The 21,361-nt window shown below is 43.6% G+C and overlaps 1 protein-coding gene across 5 annotated transcripts in view; it reads left to right on the top strand.

The window, feature by feature from the left end:
* The first annotated feature begins 7,174 nt into the window (after positions 1-7,174).
* LAMA2 (laminin subunit alpha 2) overlaps positions 7,175-21,361 on the top strand; it is a 515,739-nt gene continuing 501,552 nt past the window's right edge. For all 5 annotated transcript variants that reach the window (XM_050949373.1, XM_050949372.1, XM_050949374.1 and 2 more), the window contains exon 1: positions 7,175-7,290. In XM_050949373.1, coding sequence (XP_050805330.1) covers positions 7,182-7,290 — 109 coding nt within the window. In that variant the 5' untranslated portion in view covers positions 7,175-7,181. The remainder of the gene's footprint in view (positions 7,291-21,361) is intronic.

Genomic DNA, 21,361 nt, shown 5'->3' with positions numbered 1-21,361 from the left:
AGTGGTTTTTCTGGTTTACTTTACATTTAAAAGATTAGCTAGAAAAAAAAAAGGCACTGTTGCTAGGCAAACCCCAGGAGACAACAGAGCCAGCAGTTCAGACAATAAACACTGGAGGGCACCCCAACACAAGAAAACAGGAACCATGACTTCCAGAGGCTGGTAGATGGTCTACTAGCAGGACTGGGAGAATATGCAGTTGCCTACCTCGATGATGTGGCCATTTTTTCAGACTCCTGGCCCAAACACCTACTACACCTGGAAAAGGTCTTTGAGCGCATCAGGCAGGCCGGACTGTTAAGGCCAAAAAGTGTCAAATAGGCCAAAACAGAGTGACTTACCTGGGGCACCAGGTGGGTCGAGGAACCATAAACCCCCTACAGGCCAAGGTGGATGCTATCCAAAAGTGGCCTGTCCCAAAGTCCAAGAAACAGGTCCAATCCTTCTTAGGCTTGGCCAGGTCCTACAGGCGATTTGTACCACACTACAGCCAAATCGCTGCCCCACTGACCGACCTGACCAAAAAGACCCAGCCAAATGCAGTTAACTGGACTGATGAGTGTCAAAAGGCCTTTACCCAACTTAAGGCGACGCTCATGTCTGACCCTGTGCTCAGGGTCCCGGACTTTGACGAGCTATTCCTAGTCACCACGGATGCATCTGAGCGTGGTATAGGAGCAGTTCTCATGCAGGAAGCAATGGATCACAACTTCCATCCTGTCGTGTTTCTCAGCAAGAAACTGTCTGAGAGGGAAAGTCACTGGTCAGTCAGTGAAAAGGAATGCTACGCCATTGTGTACGCCCTGGAAAAGCTACGCCCATATGTTTGGGGACGGCGGTTCCAGCTACAAACTGACCATGCTGCACTAAAGTGGCTTCATACTGCTAAGGTGTCATAACATTTCTTCCCAGATCTGGACCTTAGCGTCTAAAATATGGATGTTAGCATGAAAACCTCCAAGCTTAGTTACCAGCTTGGACCTGGTATTGCTGCCACCAGCTAGGAATTATACAGTGCCTAGCTCACTGTGGTCTCCCCAAAACCTTCCCTGGGGGACCCCCAGACTCAGATGCCTTGAGTCTTACAACAAAGGGAAATAACCCCCTCCCCTTGTTTCCTTGTTTCTTCCTCCCAGGCTCCCCTCCCTAGACGACCCTAGGAGATTCCCTGCTTCCAGTCCTGGAAACACAAGTACCGAGAGATCTAATCTCTCTTCCCCCTCACCCAGAGGGTATGCAAAGTCAGGCTTAGTAAATCTAATGCAAAGAGATTTTCCCCCTGACTTCTTCCTCCCACCAATTCCCTGGTGAGCTGCAGACTCAATTCCCTGGAGTCCCCACTAAAGAAAAACTCCAACAGGTCTTAAAAAGAAAGCTTTATATAAAAAGAATGAAAAAGGACATTAAAAATAGTCTCTGTATTAAGGTGACAATATACAGGGTCAATTGCTTAAGAAAAAAAGTGAAAAAACAGCCTTATTCCAAAGAATACAATTTAACACATTCCAGCAACTACACACATGTAAATACAAAAGAAAACAATATAAACCTATTGTCTTACTATCCTTGTACTTACAAGTTGGAAACAGAAGATTAGAAAGCCTGGAGATAGAAAAATCACTCTCAGAGCCGAGAGGGTCAGACCCAAGACAAAGAACTCACACGAAAAACTTCCCTCCACCCAGATTTGAAAAAGTCTTGTTTCCTGATTGGTCCTCTGGTCAGGTGTTTCAGGTTACTGTTTGTTAACCCTTTACAGGTAAAAGAACATTAACCCTTAGCTATCTGTTTATGACACAAGGGGAACAACAAGAAACTTCTTCGTTGGAGTTTAGCTCTCCAAGATTTTGATTTTGAAATTCAGCACACTTGAGGAGCTTCTAACAGAGTTGCTAATGCACTCTCCCGTGAAAGTTTCCCAGAATCCAGTAGTTAAAAAGTGTTCTTAAAATGTAAAAGTCTGTTAGTTATATACTTAGTGGTATATGTAAAGGTGCATGTGTTGTATTAATCTGTTCATTTTAAAGTTCTAGGAGGAAATCGCCGCCAGTGAGGTTTCCCACTGTCTGCTATTTGGGGGGCGTGTCATAAACAAATAGCTAAGGGTTAATGTTCTTTTACCTGTAAAAGGTTAACAAAGGGAACCAAACACCTGACCAGAGGACCAATCAGGAAACAAGACTTTTTCAAATCTGGGTGGAGGGAAGTTTTGGGTGTGAGTCCTTTGTTCTTGGTCTGTTCTCTTTCTCGTCTCTGAGAGTGATCTTTCTATCTCCAGGCTTTCTAATCTTCTGTTTCCAAGTTGTAAGTACAAGGATAGTAAGACAATAGGTTTATATTGTTTTTTTTTGTATTTACATGTGTGTAGTTGCTGGAATGTGTTAAATTGTATTCTTTTTGGATAAGGCTGTTTATTCATTTTTTCTGTTAAGAAATTGACCCTGTCTATTGTCACCTTGATACAGAGACCATTTTATGTCTTTTTCTTTCTTTTTTATATAAAGCTTTCTTTTTAAGACCTGTTTAAGTGTTTTTCACTGGTTAAGGCTAAGAAGCGAAGGGAGGAGGAATATCTCTTTGTGTTAGAGTTACAAAGCCTGACTTTGCATACCCTTTGGGTGAGGGGAGAGAGAGATTTGATCTCTCGGTACTTGTGTTTCAAGGACTTGAAGCAGGGAATCTCCTAGGGAACCCAGGGCAGGGAAATCTGGGAGGCGGGGGAAGGGAAATGGTTTATTCCTCTTTGTTGTGAGACTCAAGGAATCTGAGTCTTGAGGTCCCCCAGGGAAGGTTTTGGGGAGACCACATGGGCCAGACACTGGAATCTTCTGGCTGGTGGCAGCGATATCAGATCCAAGCTGGTAATTAAGTTTGGAGGTTTCATGCTAGCTTCTCATGTTCTGAACTCTAAGGTTCAGATCTGAGTAGGACAGTTATGACAGGCTGCCAGAGCCGTGGCTGCGGTTCAAAGAGCTCTGGGCTGCCCGTAGCCACGGAGAGCTCTGAGCCCTTTAAATCCCTGCCCCAGCCCAGATGTCAGAGCCGCGGCCAGGATTCAAAGGGCTCTGGGCTGCCAGCAGTGGCGGGAGCTCTGAGTCCTTTAAATCTCAGCCGCAGCCAGGATTTAAAGGGCTCTGGGCTGCCCGCAGCGGCGGGGAGCTCTGAGCGCTTTAAACCCCTGCCCTAGCCCAGCCGCCGGAGCCACGGCTGGGATTCAAAGGGCTCTGGGCTGCCCACAGCTGAGTTTAAATTGTTCTTTTGCAGGCAGCAGCAGCAGGCATCTCAGCCAGTCTCCCTACTGCAAGCTAGAGCCTAGAGGAGAACCCCTGCTGGCAGAGGAGGGAGGAATGCAGAGCCTTATCTGCAGCCTGGCTGGAGAAGGGAGAGAGAGGAGACAAGAAACCAATGTGACAGTGAGTTTTCCCCCTCCACTTGCTTTTATTAGCTCTGGATTTAAGCTGTGCAGCCAAATGCTCGTATTTGTTGTGTATATTAGTATGAGAGAGATCCCCTCATCCCGGGGGCGAAAGAGGACTGCCCTTGCCATGGTCAACACACCCTCCCCTCAGCTACTGTGAGTGAAATTAACAAGGATGCCAGAAACCTAGCCCTGAGGGCTGAACCATCAGGGAACAGCCGAGTTTAAACTAATCTTATGCATGGAGCAGGCTTCTTTCTCCCTCCCTCAGTCAGTCTTCTTTTCTTACCGGTCCTCCGTACTGGCCTGTACCAGCTTACTTTCACCTCTGGGTGTGGCTCTTACAGCAACTTAATGAATGCAGCTGTAACTGCCTCTGACTTAACAGGCCTGGTACTTTAGCTTATGTAGTTGAGACTCATTCTTATATGAAAAAACAAGTCCTTATGGCACTTTAGAGACTAACAAATTTATTTGGGCATAAGTTTTTGTGGTCTAAAACACACAAGCTTATGCCCAAATTTGTTAGGATACGTCTACATTACCCGCCGGATTGGCAGGTAGTGATCGATCTATCAGGGATCAATTTATCGCATGTAGTGTAGACACAATAGATCGATCCCCAATCGTTCTCCTGTCGACTGCTGAACTCCAGCAGTGCAAGAGGTGGAAGCAAAGTCAACAGGGGAGCCACGGCCATCGATCCAGCGCCGCGAGGATGCAAAGTAAGTAATTTTAATTCAATCTAAGATACATTGACTTCAGCTATGCTACTCTTGTAGCTGAAGTTGCGTATTTTAGATTGATTTTTCTCCCTCTTCCCCTCCCCACTCTCAGTGTAGCCCAGGCCTGAGTCTCTAAGGTACCACAAGGACTCCTCGTTGTCTTTGCTGATACAGACTAACACGGCTACCACTCTGATTCTTTTATGAGTGATGCGAGTAGTTTTCAGATGCCCTGATTACAAAATGTGAACTGCTCCATTTTGGAACTCCAGGGAATATATGTGCAGTGAACAGCTTTGAGCTTTTAGTTACCTTGCATTTCAACAGTGTACTTTCATCCTCATGCTACTTAGCAGCCAAAGTTGTGTGTCTTGTTCCCTGTTCCCTGAGAGGGATCAGCAAGAGATACTATTTCCCATAAAGCTCTTAGACTAAAATGTGACAGTGAGACTATGCTAGATTGGTCTGACTAATTTCCTTCTAACATGCCACTTATTACATACACTATTGCAACAAAGCAATTAACTTTCAACTGCAGAACTATCAATGCTAGTCTTGAATTTGGGTTTTCCAGTAAGATCTGCAGAATGCTGGTACCTCATCACTGGGAAAGTGGAGGGTACAGTGTTTTCTATTTACTTAAGAGTGACAAATGGCTGACAGTTGAAGGAATTTAGCTGTTCTCATTTTACTGAGAGAGAATGTGTTGAATGTATTAGAAGTAATGGGAGTTTTCAAAACAGTGCACATACTCGAGCCATGTTATTTTCAATAAAACCTCAAAATGATCAGTTTTTGCAAGGACAAGAAACAGCTCTACTAAATGTGGAGTAATAGTGAAAGAAATGCATGGGCTGCATTGTTGGATATAACAGTACAATCTATTATCAGCAAAATACAGTGCTCTCTTGAGTGTGAACCTGAAATGTCTGAAAAAAATTATCAACAAAGAAGTTCATGACTTTAAGAGATGAAGTAGGCATACCCAGATTTGTGGGACTATGGCAAACTTTCCATGTCTGAAATTGCTTGACAAATTCATTACCCAAACTCCATTTAAACAGGAACTGTCATAGGAAGTTCAGATAATGATTATGGACTTCAGTGCATAAACACTTATATGAGGGTGTATTTATGCCTGACTTGAGCAAATACATATAATTGTTTAATCTGAAATCTGAAGATTAATTTTAAAAAAGTTAAGAAAACTTTATGGATGCACTGGTAAGCATTCAAATCAGGAAGTAGTTGAAAGTGCAATCTTAACTACTCAGTTTTGTGTGGATGAATCATAATGCAGTCTCTACTTGCATTATTAAATTCCATTTTTCTAATGCAATCTATTATACATTTTCTACTTCAGATACACATTTGTAGTAACTTTTATATGTACACTATTTTCATTGTCAGAATGGCTTAACCTGTCTTTGACATATTCAAGTCAACAAAATTGACTTGAAGTTCTTTTTCCCCTTTCAAGGGATATAGTTTAATTTTAGTCATCTGCCATGTATTATACATTTTATTTTAATCCAATCTCACAACCTTCTTTTTGTGCACTTCAGGAGATAAGGCAGTTAGCTATAGAGGGCACTACTTGTAAATTGATTTTACAATGCCAGCAAATTTTGAAAGTTGTAATTAATTTGTAATGCTGTGTAAGTATTGATTAGTTTGTAATTTTCATAAAAATGTTTTTCATGGCTCTTTCTGACATATGTATAGTAGTATGCACAGATGTGTGTCTAAGATAGCAGGAAAATTATACATGGTATACTTGCATTTCCTGACTTTTGATTGCTTGACTAGGTAACTTTAACTTTCTCTTAATTTAGCTTTTTGGTACAGATAGGATTTTCCAATTATTTTAAAAAAGGAAAATTAGAAGAAAACACTTTAAGAGGAGAAGCCCCTCTCTCCAGCTCTTAGATACTCTGCTGGCTTGCCAAAGATCTGTGTGCTATTAAGCCATCACTGGAATACCCTAGTGAAGGTTGGTGGAGAAGGGGGTGGCCCTGCACAGGATTAAAAGTAAAATGCTGTTGCACCCAATGCAAAGCCTCCTTACTCAGCCTTTGTATGGGGTGAAGCAGCATTTCAAAGAAGATTAGGCTTGGAAGAGACCTCAGGAGGTCATCTAGTCCAATCCCTTACTCAAAGCAGGACCAACGCCAACTAAATCATTTGACCTTTAACCCTGTATGTGCCCAGTTCAAGCATATACAGTGCTCCATGTACCATAGGAAACAAGCCCAAGTGGCAGGGAGATGGATTCCATGGCATGATAGGTCTCTCTTCCTTAATTTCCACGATTCTAAGACATGACTGGAGATGGGCTTTGCACCATATTCTGTTGATAAATAGTCCAGCATAGCCCAAACCTGGTAGGGGAAGCAAATTCCGGAGTTGAGGGCCCTTCGCAGAGAACTGTCCCTCCGTCAGCCACAGACAAACATGAGAGCTGCCAGGTCATGCCTGCTGTGGCTGGGGACTCAGGGAGAAAGTAGTCTCAGCTTGGGCTCATGACTGGGCAACACCTTGGTTTTCACCTGGCAGTGCAGCAGTTCCCGGAGAAGCAGGGTAGCCCTGGGCTGTGGCTCGCACCGCTCTGCAGCACGCTCTGCACGCGCTGAAGCGGAGACCAGGGGCGCCCCCTGCAGAGCCCGTTGGCATCCCCTCTAGCGGCCCCCAGACAGTGGGAGAGCCCGGGCCATAGCTTTTGCCTCTCAGGGGTCCCTCACTCCTGGGGCTCGCCTCGCTTTTGGAGCCACCCGTCCTGGCCGGACCCGCAGGACCCTGTGCCCTAGAAAGCGCCCCTGGAGGCTGGCTGGCCCGTGCCCCTTGCGCGCCGCAGGGCGCCCCTCGGCGTGGAGCAGCTGCAGCAGGGCTCTGCAGGACAGAGCAGGGAGGGGAGGACAGGGGTGTGTCTCCCCCCCCCCCGCCCCGAGGCTGTAGGGTCTCTGCCTCCTCCCTCCGCTCTCCCAGGCGGCGGCTCACTCGCCTCGCTGACCGGGGGAAGAGGCAGCGGCTCGGGAGCAATGGCACGGGGAAGTCTGGGTCTCCTCCTGCTCCTCAGCGCGCTGGCCGGCCGGTGCAGCAGCCGAGCTGAGCAGCAGCAGCAGCAGACGCCGCCGCCGCAGCGAAGAGGTACCGGAGGATTGGGGGCTGGCGAGTTGCCGCCGAGCTCTGAGCGGCTGGGCTCAGGGGCGCCTTTGCCCGCAGCTCAGCACTCCCTGATTCCGGGGCAGGCGGGGACTCGGGGACCCCAGAGCTGGCTGGGTGGTTTAGCCGGAGTGGCGCTGTTGGCATCGCCAGTGGGAGGAGGAGAGACTTTGAGGTCAGGCTCCAAGTTTCCGGGCATTAAGCTGGGAGGCAGCGCGCTAGGGTCCGACCCAGCTCAAGCCAAGCGGCAGTCGGCTTCTTGTCCTGGTTTCTCCCGACCTGCACTGATCGGAGCAGGTTTGGTTCTGGTTCCCAGCCCTCCACCCCCACCTGTGCTGTTGACTGACACTTCAACTTTCCAGGCACACCGTGCAGTGCAGGCTCTTTCACGTGCCAGCTGAGAACAAATCTGATTCCCGACTAATTCCCTCCCGCCCCACAACACGCACGCAAATCCCTGTTTCAGGAAAAAGCCAATGCCAAGCATTTCTCCTTATTCTCGTTTCAAAATATAGGGGAGATACAGCTCCCAGCACTGAGAGTGAGCATTTCAGACACAACACCGAATGGGATTATTGCTGTTTGAGAAATATACTGCCTATAGCTCCCGTATCTCTAACTCACTAACCCCCTCTTTTTGTCCAGTGACTGCAGCGGTATTAATGCAACTATGTCTTGAAAGGTCCCTTACAGTATGTGATAACTACTTATGCTAAACAATCCGTTCCACCTTGCATGTCCCTGTGGTGCTGGGAGTATCTTTCCCAAACCTGAGGAAGAGCTGTGTGTAGTTCAAAAGCTTCTCTCTCTGGCCAACAGAAATTGGTCCAATAAAAGATATTACCTCACCCACAGTATGTCTCTGAAATACAGGGATAGTCACTCAAAGTGTGATATTTTCTGTTATACTCAGGTAGTTTTCTATTGGATTTGGTAGGGATGGACTTGAATATGACTTCAGTTCTCCTCTCTTCTGTCCAGCCCATGCCTCATCTAACATACATCTACAGGCATCTCTGTGATTGTAATGAAATACATATTGAGATCTATGTAAATACATGCAGTCTTTATATGGCATTCCACTTTTAAGCAAGATCGTAGGCTGATGCGGTAGTTTCATGATAGTTTAGAAGACATGGTGGTGTTATTCAAACTCATATGCATCCGACGAAGTGGGTATTTATCCACGAAAGCTCATACTCTAATACATCTGTTAGTCTATAAGGTGCCACAGGACTCTTTGCTGCTCAAACTCATAGTAATTTTTAAAATAGAGAATATTACCTTCGTGGAAGTGGGATCATGCCCTTCCCAGGTACACAAAATGCTGCACCTATAGTAATATTTTTTCAGCTATACAGTGCTTAATTAGTAACTTTAAAATGAAAGGACTAACTTTTTCTTTCTTTTTTCTTGCTAAGTCTACTACTGTAGGTGGAAATAAGATATGAAAGAAATGTTCATAAAAAGCTATATAAAAGAAATAAGCTAAACAAAACTTCTAAAAGTCTGTTTTCTAGTACACACTGTATCACTTCTAGAGCCTGTTCTTCCTACCCTAACATTTTTAGCTCTGCTATTTAAAAAAAAAGAAAGGAATTCAGTAAGGAGATACCATGGGTGTGTGATGATAATAAATCTCTGATTAAAATAGCTAGAATAACAATGAGCTCCTAAATGACCTTGATATCATGCTATAGCCTGAGAATAACACACAGCTTCAGATTTGTCTAGGGTTTTTTCCTCCATTCAGGTTTTGGGTACAGGGATTTGACACCTACTTTATAAAATATGATGTATTGTCTCAAGCAGCTGACTCCTTAATGCTAATTTTAACTCTGAAGATAGATGACAGTTGACTAAACTTCTTCATAGAACTTAAATAGTTGTAGTAAACCAAGAAAATCTCACCCAGCCATGCTGACTACATTTGGAACTTGACTCACTGTAAATACTGAAGAGTAAGGAAGATCTTCAGAAAGTAAAGATACAGCACTACATGCATTTGCCATAATTTGCTTTTGCTCCAAAGAATTTAATTCTCAGCCAAAAAGACACTCATTTTGGCAGGGTTTCATTCCCCACCCCCACCCCCCAACCATCTCTTATTGCTGGGGAATGTGCTTTTCTTTAATCAATGTTTTTGGTTTTTGACCTCCATGATGAAGAAACTTGCTCATTACTTTCCTCTTAGGAAGGAAGTGGGAGTCTTTGGTTTTAATCTACTTCAGCTGTTCTGATTTCATTGTATCCGACCCCCTTCTGACAACAAAAATGACTATTCCACCACAGGAGTAGGGGGCTGAAGCCTAAGTCTACCTGAGTCCCACCACCCCGCGTTAGGAGGCCTGTAACCTGAGCCGTGCTGCCCACGGCTGAAGCTCTTGGGCTTTGGCTATAGCCCCAGGCAGTGAGGCTCAGGCTTTGGATTTGGCCCTAAGCGGTGGGGCTTGGGCTTTAGCCCTACCAAGTCTAATACCAGCCCCGGTGACCTCATTAAAATGGGGTCCTGACCCACAGTTTTAGAACTGCTGATCTACTTTATTTTAGGCTGCCACACTGTTAGTGTTATGCTGTATGAGTCCTATTAATTCAAAGAGGAACTCTAGTACTTCTTGTAATGGAATGTTAAACTAAGTGTAAATGGGACCTTTTAGACCTCACTGCTGAATTCCAGTACTGGACTGACAGTTTTCCACTTTATTTATACTTGTCTCTAATCTCTTTTTAAGCTGCGCTACAGCTGCTAGGAGGTTCTAACACACTATAGAGAGATTCTCTCTACTGCTGAAGAATGATAGTCAACTGTACTGTGATTTTTAAGGTCCGAAGTCTGATCTCTGTGAAATCCAGTGAACATTTTAACACTGACTTCAGTCGGACCAGAACTGGCCTTAAGTTTGTAAGTTTATGTTCACAGTTTTTGTTTTTCAGTTAATTCTTTATTTAATGAATAATACTGTATGGCTAATGCTACTCTGTGACTTTGGCAGCGATCTGAGATTTTGGAGGGGAGGAGCAAGCTATGCAACATGTCTTAAGTGCTATTTTCCAAATTGTTCAAGACCTCGCATGAAAGTTCCATATTGCCCTTTAAAAACGTAAAGTTCAAGAACATCTTGTACCTCAAACATGAACAGTCTGTAATTCCATATTTTAAACTGCTTGGAGATTTACTGTGGTCAGAAGCCTGGAGTTAATTTTGTATTTTGTTCTCTGCTGCAGATGTTGTTGTTTGTTCTGTAGACTGAACAGTAAGTATTTTTGTAGAATTCCTCATAAACTGGCAGCATCATGTCTGGCTCACAATAAGCTCTGGTCTACACTACAGAATTAGGTCAACATGAGGCAGCTTACATTGACCTAACTCTGTGTCTACACTAAAATATAACTCCATCGATATAACTCTCTCACAACACTGACTTAACTCCACCTCTATGAGAGGTGTAGTGCTTAAGTTGATGTAGTTGCTTAAATTGACAATTGCTGCCTTTCAGAAGCCATCCAACAATGCTCCACACCGACAACTAAATTGGTGCAATCACTCCTGGTGAGGGCACGCACTGCTGACATAAGGCACATAATGTGGATGTGTAAAACTGATTCAATTACTGTGATGGCTGTAAGTTGATATAACTTAGGTCAACTTAATTTTGTAATGTAGACTTGAACCAAGTGTTTTTTACAATGCTATTTCTTATAGGTTTGGGTATTTTATAGTTCAAGCAAAAATGCCAAGCAGATAGACAGTAGCCCTTTTTAACACCCAACTGGGCTTCATTCTCCTCCAGAATATTAGAAATAGACACATTGGTGGGAATTCAGAAAGGAGCAACAAACATCCCTGTGATCTTGGAGAGAGTGATTTTAACAAGGAGAGATTGAAAAACTAAGTGTCTTACTGGGGAGTGAACATAATCCTGCAATAGTTGAAAGGTGTAAGCACGAAGGACCAGAACCTGAGACTTATGCTGAGGTGCACTGTACTCCTTACTTGTGGAGTAAGGTGTCCCTGAACATGACAAATGGCATCAGAATCTGAGTCCAAATTACTTACAATGCCACCTATATGAAATAGGAAGATATAATCTATATTTCTCTTTCATTTAAGTATCAGGAAAAACATCCTGAGGCAACTCTATTAGGAATGGAACAGTGATACTTGGTCAGTGGTTCTAGAGTTGTATGCAGTTCTTTTGTGCATCACATAGGGTTTTCCTGGAGTCTGATGAAAGCTCTTCTGTGTGCTGGCCTGGTCTCATGTCATTGTTGATACCTGGAGTCACTAAAATTCCTTCCTCCTACTGTCAATAGGAAAGAGGAAAGGTAAGAGATAGCAGGCTTGACCCCACCCCATCTCAGTTCCAGTAGACAGGAGTATGCATCAAATGGAGTTGCAAAGAGCCATGAAGTATGCTGTCATTTCATTGTGATGCTGTCAGTGCACATAATAATGCAGAGTAACAGTGATCCCCACAATTATTTTGTCGCTATCTGCAGCTCCATTTAATGGCATTTCTGTGATTCTACTTCATGTATTATTTCTTTGCCTTCTCTTATCTACTGGAAATGGTGTAAGGAAGGGGACAAGCCTGCTATCTCTAACTTGTCCTCCTTCCTGACTGCTGACAATAGCAGGGAAAACAACTTTCCCTAGTCTCTATACAGATCCAGAATCAGATGGCAGCCCACTTGTTTTTATTGTTGCTAAGGGTCTGTGGTTTTCCCGACCTGTTCAGAAAAGTTATTACTCTATTTATATAGAATGACTGCCACACAGCCTATTCATGGGTCCAATTCTGCAGAACTCCCATGAGAACTCAGATACCAATGCAGTGGGCACAGTAAAAGAACCCAGATATTAGGATCTTGCCCCAAAGCATAGAAACTTCAGGGAGATGGATTAATAAGGATACAGATATATCTGTTAATATGAAGGTCCCATTACAAATATTAAATCTTTAGAGTATTATGTGGATTTAGGCTCTGAAGCATCTGGTATTGATTGGTGTTTTAGACAGAATACTAAACTAGATGCACTATTGCTCTGACCTACTAGGGCAATCCTTATATTCTGATATAGAATACTCTCTGGAGGATTTTATTCTGTCAAAGAATGTTAGAATCTTGTAACAGATCTAATCCTGCTCTGATATGTTACATGATACTTAACCCCTTTGCTGCTGCTTCCTGGTGCAACATTACTTGGAAGCATTGGGTTTCAAAATGACTACTTTCGGTATGTGAAGAAGTACTTTAGATGTTTTTAATTCTATGTACTAGGCATCAGTGAGAAACTGTATATATTTTCCTCACACTGGCATACTGAAATTAAAGCAATCAGTTCACATCATGGATCTTAGAGGAGCAAACTCATTTGGCACAATCTTTTGAAACTGATTACTTCTAGGATGAGCAAAATACAGAATTCTTTGAAGTTTCTTCATTCCATGTGGAAACCTGGTCCAGCTTTTTGAAGCAATAGATAGATGGATTTGACTTACCTCAGTCAAGGGGACAAAAACAAGTCAGTGAATCTCCCAGTTTCCTTCTTACCCTGTGGATGGTTGGATTTGGCAAACACTAACTCCCCCCCCCCCCCCCCACACACACACTTGATGCCCTTCCCTTACTATTCCACTAGCTGCAAGAGACCAGAATACCAGTGAAGGAAGATAAAATAAAGCACTAAACTAGAGTTCAGGTCAAGTTCCTTTCTTCAGGTCTGGCTTTATTAACAACCACAGAAGCTGTTTCAGCACATGACCCCCCCCAGATCCTGTTGCCACCACCTCAGTAGTCACCATTGTGGTAGTTTTTATAGCCCCATCCATGTGCTAGTCAGTGAACTTGCATTCTACATGTAACTCCTTTCACACTGGAACCTATGTAGCACCTGTATACCTTGCCACACTCCCATTTATACTCCTGCATCAATGAACCCCAGGCCCTAAGAGGAGGAGATGCTGTGGGAGTCTGATGAGAAACAAGCTAGTTTACTGCTGCCACATCATTGCAATTGTTGGTGGTGGTTTTGTTTAGTGAAGAAAGCAAGCTTGAGGCTGAATCTTGTTGGATAAATGTTGGTGCTCTCTTTATTAATGTCTATCAATGGCTCTTAGGCAGGAATGGTGTACCTAGCCTCTGTCTGCGAGAAGCTGGGAATAGGCTACAGGGCATGGATCGCTTGATAATTACCTGTTCTGTTCATTCCCTCTGGGGCACCTGGCATTGGTCACTGTTGGAAGACAGGATACTGGGCTAGATGGATCTTTGGTCTAACCCAGTATGGCCATTCTTATGTTCTTATTAGAGGGATTCCAGCAGTCTACTCCAAGCACTAATTGCTCATGCACTAGAATAACTTTCACTAGAACTAAGATTCCAGATTATAGTTTGGTGGCCTTAAAGGGAACATATCATAACTGCTTCCCTCTGGTTGCTGAGTAGCTGATTAAGGCTCCATGCCTCCTCCCCTTAAGGGAAGCTGCTTCATCTCTAGGGAATATAGGGGAAGGAGGGAAAAAGTAGCACAAAGAGTGGAAAGGCTGAGGGGGAAGCCCACTATTGGCGATATGAAGCAAAGGTGGTTCTTGGGTTGACTACCACTGCCTCCAAAGTTAGTGTCCATCTGCACCTCCAGCTATAGGAAATCAGCCTCTGGCTACAGAGAGATGGGTTGGGTCTGTGTTTCTAGATGAGCAGCAAGAGCTCCCAGTCATCCTCAACCTGTCTTCCGCTGCCTAGTCATGCTAAGTGCGTTTCCAAAGTGAGAGGAAACTATCATCTGGTCTACTGTCTTCGTTTTTGCACTGGAAAGGTCTGGCCACAGATACCTTTCTTGTAATTTAGCTTAGTGCCTCTGCTTAACTTTCCTTCCTGGTCACAGCATGGGTAGAGGAATTCAGGGATACTTTGCCACTTTTGAAGATGGCACGGGAGTGTGTTCATATTTTCCCACACCTGACCTGGTATGTGTATCATAGGCAATGTAATTGTATGTTTTAGTTTGGTGACTTATGTTAATACTCCCGGTTTTATCTTTTGTAGTATTGGCTTGTGGAGATGACTGCCATGATAGTTCTGAGGAAAATCTGAAGACTTTAAAATTTAAAAGCTCAGATTTTAGGACTAGAAATGGGTTTTGTCAATCAGTCTCAATTTTTTTGCCCCTCAAATTGATATTTTTGAGATTACACATAGCACAAAACAAATTAGTGTGAATTTTATTATTTTTCACCAGTTTTGCTTTGTCCTGTTTGTAATCATGTTCTTAAGGCAACTATATATCTTTGTCTTTACTACATACTGAACATTGGGAGACATCTTAAACTTTTGGAAGCAGTTGACAACTTCCTGAATAGATTGGTTTCTTTGAGGTTGCTGATACCAGAAGCAATAGTTCTTTAGAACTTCAGAAAGATTTTTTGGTGTCACCTTTCCTCTTTATATCCTTTAGGCACAGCAGGTCCTGGTTATCTAATTCAGAGAAAACAAAAGATACTTGAAAGAGTCGAACAAAGGCTTCTTCTGATCTCAAGAGATCAGCCACACAACCAGGTCAATATATAACTCCGCTCTTACTCAATAATCATGCTGTTGCCAATCCTTTACTAACTAAAATCTAAAGGTCTAATTTTAAGAGAAAAGAAGTAGAGAGTTAACATAGTTCAGGAAATCCTGTACATACAAGTGACTGCAAAGTTCTTATATCAAGTTCGAAGCATTGATTGAAGAAGCTGCTAGTTTGCAAAAGTCTCTCTTGAAATTATCCAAACAGCTTGAGGGGTCCCTCCATTGTTCAGAGCTTTCCTGTTAAAAGTCCAGTCCAGAGAAATGAAAAGGGAAATGATGACAAAATGGAGATGTTTCTAGAGTCTTTTATACCTTTTCCCATGTGGATGGAATTTTACTGTCCCAAACCAAGCTCACAATGTAAGCATGTGGAAAATTACAGGCACAAGCTGGAGTCCAGGGTCACATGCCCTTAAATGGCTTTGACTCACAGGAGCAGCCATTGCCCACGTGGAGGCTAAGGCATCCACAGGAAGATTTAATGGGAGGGACGAGTTTCTTCTGTGGCTCATTGAGAGAGCCAATTGCCTTTGATGGACCATCAGTAGAAAGCTGTCTGGCTTCAGTGTTGGGTTTTGGCTGGTAGGTGTTACCCCAAGAACAAACACATTTGGGATACAGATCTATGCCCAATAATCATAACTTCAGATACAAAAATACATGCATAAAAACAGGATAATCATACTTGGCTAATCATGACTTTTCCATTGACACCTTACATGATATACTTTGTACAAATTTTGCTGCAATTGTCTAACAGTGGTAGCAACAAAAATATACAGTAACTGCTCATTTAACATTGTAGTTATGATCCTGAAAAACACTACTTCAAGCAAAATGATGTTCAGCAAATCCAATTTCGCCATAAGAATTATTGTAAATAGGTGGGCTTTAGATTCCAGGGAAATTTTTTGCCAGATGAGACATATATAAACACACAGTATAAGTTTTAAACAAACAATTAATACTGTACATAGCAATGATTGTGATGCTTGGGTGAGGATGGGGGTGGAGTCAGAGGGTGGGATATTTCCCAGGAATGCCTTGCTGCTAAATGATGAACTAGCACTTGGCTGAGTCCTCAAGAGTTAACACGTTGTTAATGTAGCCTCACACTCTACAAGGCAGCATGAACAGAGGAAGGAGACACAATAGCCCATGGCAGTGGTTGCAAACATTCCCTGTGGAAACTGAATGGGATGATGAACCCACACTATCCCACTGGAACTCCCCACTCCCTCCACTTTCCAAAATGATGGGGGGTGCATGTGTATGTGAGAGACACACATTGCCCCTTTAAGTATGCTGGCTGCACTCTAAGTACACTGCCTTTTTAAGTAGATCATCAAGTTGATACAGCAGCTGCTGCTAGCAAGCTCCCTCAGTCCTGAGCCCTGTCATGTCCCCTGCTGCTCTGTGGAGGTGGAGTACAGGAGTGGGGGGCAGGAGTGTGGGGAGGGGGACACCCTGACCTCAACACCACTCTTCCCCCTGATCTGCTGCACAGCAAGCAGGAGGCTCCTGGGAGCAGCTCCAAGGCAGAGGTCTGGAGCAGCACACAGGACACGTGAATTGCCTGGCAATTTATAGCCTGCTGAGCAGCTGCTGCACAGGGAACTTAAGGGGGCTGCCAGCCCACCCTGGTTCCAAGCCCCAACCAGCTAGCTCCAATGGGCTGCTCTTCCTGCAAGAGGTGGAGAAAGCAGGCAGCTGCCAAACAAAGTTATAAGGGAGCATTGCACAATTTTAAATGAGCATGTTCTCTAATAAATCAGTGAGGAGTTACTGTATATGGTCACATTTCAATCAGAGCATCACCGACAGTTGAGGCTGGACAATAGGAAAAACTTCCTAACTGTCAGGGTAGTTAATCTGTCATTGGGGGGTTTTAAGATTAGGTTAGACAAACACCTGTCAGGGATGGTCTAGATAATATTTAGTATTGCCATGAGGGCAGGGGACTGGACTAGATGATTTCTTCAGGTCCCTTCCAATCCTTCAATTTTTTTGATTCTCCTTTCTGAGATTTACACTGCAGTTTCAGACAATTTGTCCCTTTGGTTAATAAGTGTCCAATTACAGCATCCACTAATTGCTTTTAATTAATTCAGAATGAAGGAAGGAACTCCACCCCCACAAATGCCTTCACAGTCAATCTGGCTACTTGGACTGATAGTACTTGGAGAAGATCATAATTCTGAATAGAGGAAGCAGGACTTTCTCCTAAGTTCCAAATGCAAGGGTGATAATGCTAATGAGCCTCAAATATATGTATAATAAAATGTATATATTTTGTCTCCATCTCTCCCATCCTTATGTTACTTGTCTTTTTAGACTGTAAGCTCTTTGCAGCAGAGGCTTTCTTTCTTTGTGAGGGTGAATCATGTCAAGCATATTTCTGCTAACACCCACATGCTACTACTAATTGAGGTTGCTGTCAAGGCTGAAACAGAACACCCCTCCATTGTAAAATAAACAGACAGAACGGACTGCAATCTGTATATTAAATGTCTTTGAAGCAGCAATGGGACTCCTTTACTGCTGCCACTAATCTAGTTCATAGTAAGCATCCTACTAGGAGCTGCATATCATTGTCGCTCCAAACCAGCTTCTGTAAGCAATCATAGATGGCAGCTTGGATGCCCTTGTCAATCAAGATGAGCATATAGTAATTGATGACATGTCCCAAAAGAATTTGATAACTCTTAGAATATTGTTGCACTGTGTGTGAGATAAAGAGTGAAACTGTGGCTAGCTTGAACATTATAATTGCTATTACACCAGTGTTCTTACTCAGGCCTTTTCTATTGACAGGATTTCCAAGAAAAGTAATGTAAATTAATGGGGTTTTTTTGTCCTGTCAAGTAATAAGATAACTTAATATATAAAAGTCATCTGTCATTGCAATCAGTTATTTTAGCAGAGATTACTCATCATCATCATCAATAAGACTTTGACAAGGACTGAACTCACTGCCAGATTCCTCCAGCAGAAAATCTGACTCAGTGTAATGTCATTACAAGGTCTGCAACAGCTGGAGCAGCGATATGCCAGTGAACACTTGTGAAACTTTATAATGAATAATAAACATTCTTTTACAGGATCCTATCCAAATGCTACTAGTACGCCTTGTCCTACTCCTAACTGCCAATAGTACATGCATGTATTTGGTTGACTTGGGTTCATGGGTTTGAGTCATAGTCATATTAAAAAAAAAAATCAAGCAAAGTTGAGGTTTGACTTCATGCCCATAAGATCCGGTCGTTCTCCACTGCTTCAGGAATAGGCACAGTTACTTTGGTGGCAATTAACAGTGGAGCCACCATTAGACTTACCAGTCTGTAATTGCCGGGATCACCTCAAGTCCTTTTTAAATATTGGTGTTACATTAGCTATCTTCCAGTCATTGGGGACAGAAGCTGATTTAAAGGACAGGTTACAAACCATAGTTAGTAGTTCCGCAATTTCACATTTGAATTCTTTCAGAACTCTTGGGTGAATGCCATCCATTCCCGGTGACTTGTTACTGATAAATTATCAATTAATTCCAAAACCTCCTCTAGTGACACCTCAATCTGTGACAATTCCTCAGATTTGTCACCTAGAAAAGTCAGCTCAGGTTTGGGAATCTCCCTAACATCCTCAGCCATGAAGACTCCACACCTCATCTGTCTCAGATTGTGGAAAGCACTTCAGATTCTTAAACTTTGGGTTGAGTGCTGTAGCTATCTTTAGAAATCTCACATTGGTACCTTCTTTGCATTTTATCAGATCTGCAGCGAAAGTGTTCTTAAAATGAAGAACATCTGTGGGTTATCATCCGAGACTACTATAAGATGAAATATATGACAGAATGTGGGTAACAGAGCAGGAGACATACAATTCTCCCCAAAGGAGTGGAGTCAAATTTAATTAACACTTTTTTTAAACGAGTGTCATTGGCATGGAACATGTGCACTGGAATGGTGGCTGAAGCATGAAGGGGCATACAAGTGTTAAGCATATCTGGCATGTAAATACCTTGCAATGCTAGCTACAAAAGTGCCATGCACATTTCACTTGACATTGTAAATAAGAAGCAGGCAGCATTATCTCCAATAAATATAAACAAATTTGTTTGTCCTAGTGATTGGCTGAACAAGAAGCAGGACTGAGTGGATTTGTAGGCTCTAAAGTTTTACATTGCACTCAAACAAAACAGTTATGTAACCAAAAAAAAATGTCTAGATTTGTAAGTTGCACTTTCAGGATAAAGAGATTGCACTATAGTACTTATATGAGGTGAATTTGAAGTCTCTATATTTTTACTGGAAATATTTCCACTGTAAAAATGATAAAGTGAGCACTATACACTTTGCATTCTGTGTTGTAATTGAAATCGGATGTTTTACTCCATATTTATGAAAACATGCTTATAATATGAATGACATAACAGATATACCTTACGCAAGATGGCCATGCAAGAGGTAATTGGAAACATGATGATTTATTGAATGTGATTATCCAGTCTGTATATCTGTCATTTCTATATCTGAAGTTGCATAGTTAATATTCTATCTGTATTTCAAATGTGTTACTTTGGGTATCACCCCAACCAGTCCTTGAGGTACAACAATGAAAAAGCCAGACAGGGCTAATGGGCCATTAATAGAGACAATGGATTGTGAAGAAGCATAGTCTTCCTGTGAACGCTCCAGATGGCCTACGAGTAATGGCTGCCACAGCCCTGCAGAGACATGGGTCTGAGTCACCTGGTACTGGTGACTGGTTGGCCACAGCATCACACTGGAAGCTCATGTTCAGCTAATTATCCTCCATGACCCCAAATCTTTTTCAGAGACATTGCTTCCCTGTTGGGAATCCTCTATCTTGTAAATATAGGCTACATTCTTTGTTCCTAGATGAATATGTTTACATTTAGATATATTAAGACCACCCAGTGTTTGCTTTTGCCCAGTTTACTAGGCAATACAGGTAGTTCTGAATCAGTGACCTGTCCTTTTAATTATTTGTCACTCCCTCAACTTGTCATCTGCAAACTTTTTCAGTGATGATTTTATGTTTTCTTCCAGGTCATTAATTAAAATGTTAAATTGTGTAGTGCCAAGAACCTATCCATGTGGGAACCGCCTGGAAACACACCTACTGGATGATGGTTCCCTGTTTTAAAGTTACATTTTGAGACTTAGCAGTTGGCCAGTTTTTAATCCATGTAATGTATGGCAGGTTAATGATATATTTTTCTAGCTTTTTAGTCAAAATGTTATGCAGTACCAGGTCAAACACCTATATTACATTAACACTGTTACTGTTATCTACCAAACATGTAATCTCATGGGGAAAAGAATACCAAGTTAGTTTTGACAGCATCTACTTTTCATAAACCCATGTTGATTTGCATTAATTGTATTACCTACCTTCAATTCTTTATTGATTTCCAGATCAGCCAGTCAATTATCTTTCCTGGGATCATTGTTATGCTGACAGCCCTTTAATTACCTAGATCAGGGGTCGGCAACCTATGGCAAGTGTGCCAAAAGTGGCACGCGAGCTGATTTTTTTTTTTTTTTTTTTTTTTTTTTACTGACACGCTTCTGCCAGCTGGGGTCCCGGCTGCTGGCCCAGCTCAGCCCGCTGCCTGCCTGGGTAAACGGAATCCTAGGCTGGCAGTGGGCTGAGTGGGGCCAATGGCCAGGGCCCTGGCTGGCAGGAGCTGGGGGCCAGAACTTCAGACTGTCAGCTGGCTGAGCCGCTCAGCCCGCTGCCGGTCTGGGGTTCCATCCACCACCCCACTTGGCCAACTGCCAGTGTATGGTCCTGGCCACCAGCCCCTTCCCAGCTGGGGTCCTGGCCCTGCTCAGCCTGCTGCCATCGTGAATGGATGGAACTGCCGTCTGGCAGTGGGATGAACGGGGCCGAGACCCCGGCTGGCAGGGGCCTGCAGACAGAACCCCAGACCGGCAGCGGGCTGAGCGGGGCCGACGGCCAGGACCACAGCTGGCAGGAGCTGATGGACAGAACTCCAGACCAGCAGCGGGCTGAGCCGCTCAGACCGGTGGCAGGCTGAGGTGCTGGACCCTAGCCCTGCTCAGCCCACCACTCGTCTGAGGTTCTGGCTGCTGGCCCCTGCCAGCCGGGCTCTCAGCCCCGTTCAGCCCACTGCCGGCCTGGATGGACAGAACCTGGGCCAGCAGTGGGCTGAGCAGGGCTGGTGGACGGAACCCCGGCTGGCAGGGGCCGGTGGACAGAACCCCAGACTGGCAGTGTGGGTGGCAGACGGAACCCCAGGCCGGCAGCAGGCTGAGCCGCTCAGCCCACTGCGGGTCTGGGGTTCCGTCTGCTGACCCCTCCCCGCCTGGGTCCCTGCTGCCAGCTCCACTGACCGGGCCGGCTTTAGGCTGATTTCCTGGATTATTTTTGTTCCTAATATATTTTAAAAACTCCTTTTTATTGTCCTTAACTCTGATGGCCATAGAGTTCT

The sequence above is a fragment of the Gopherus flavomarginatus genome, chromosome 4 (assembly GCF_025201925.1).
Source record: "Gopherus flavomarginatus isolate rGopFla2 chromosome 4, rGopFla2.mat.asm, whole genome shotgun sequence".
Taxonomy (NCBI): domain Eukaryota; kingdom Metazoa; phylum Chordata; order Testudines; family Testudinidae; genus Gopherus; species Gopherus flavomarginatus.
This window is presented reverse-complemented; position numbering and strand designations above follow the sequence as displayed.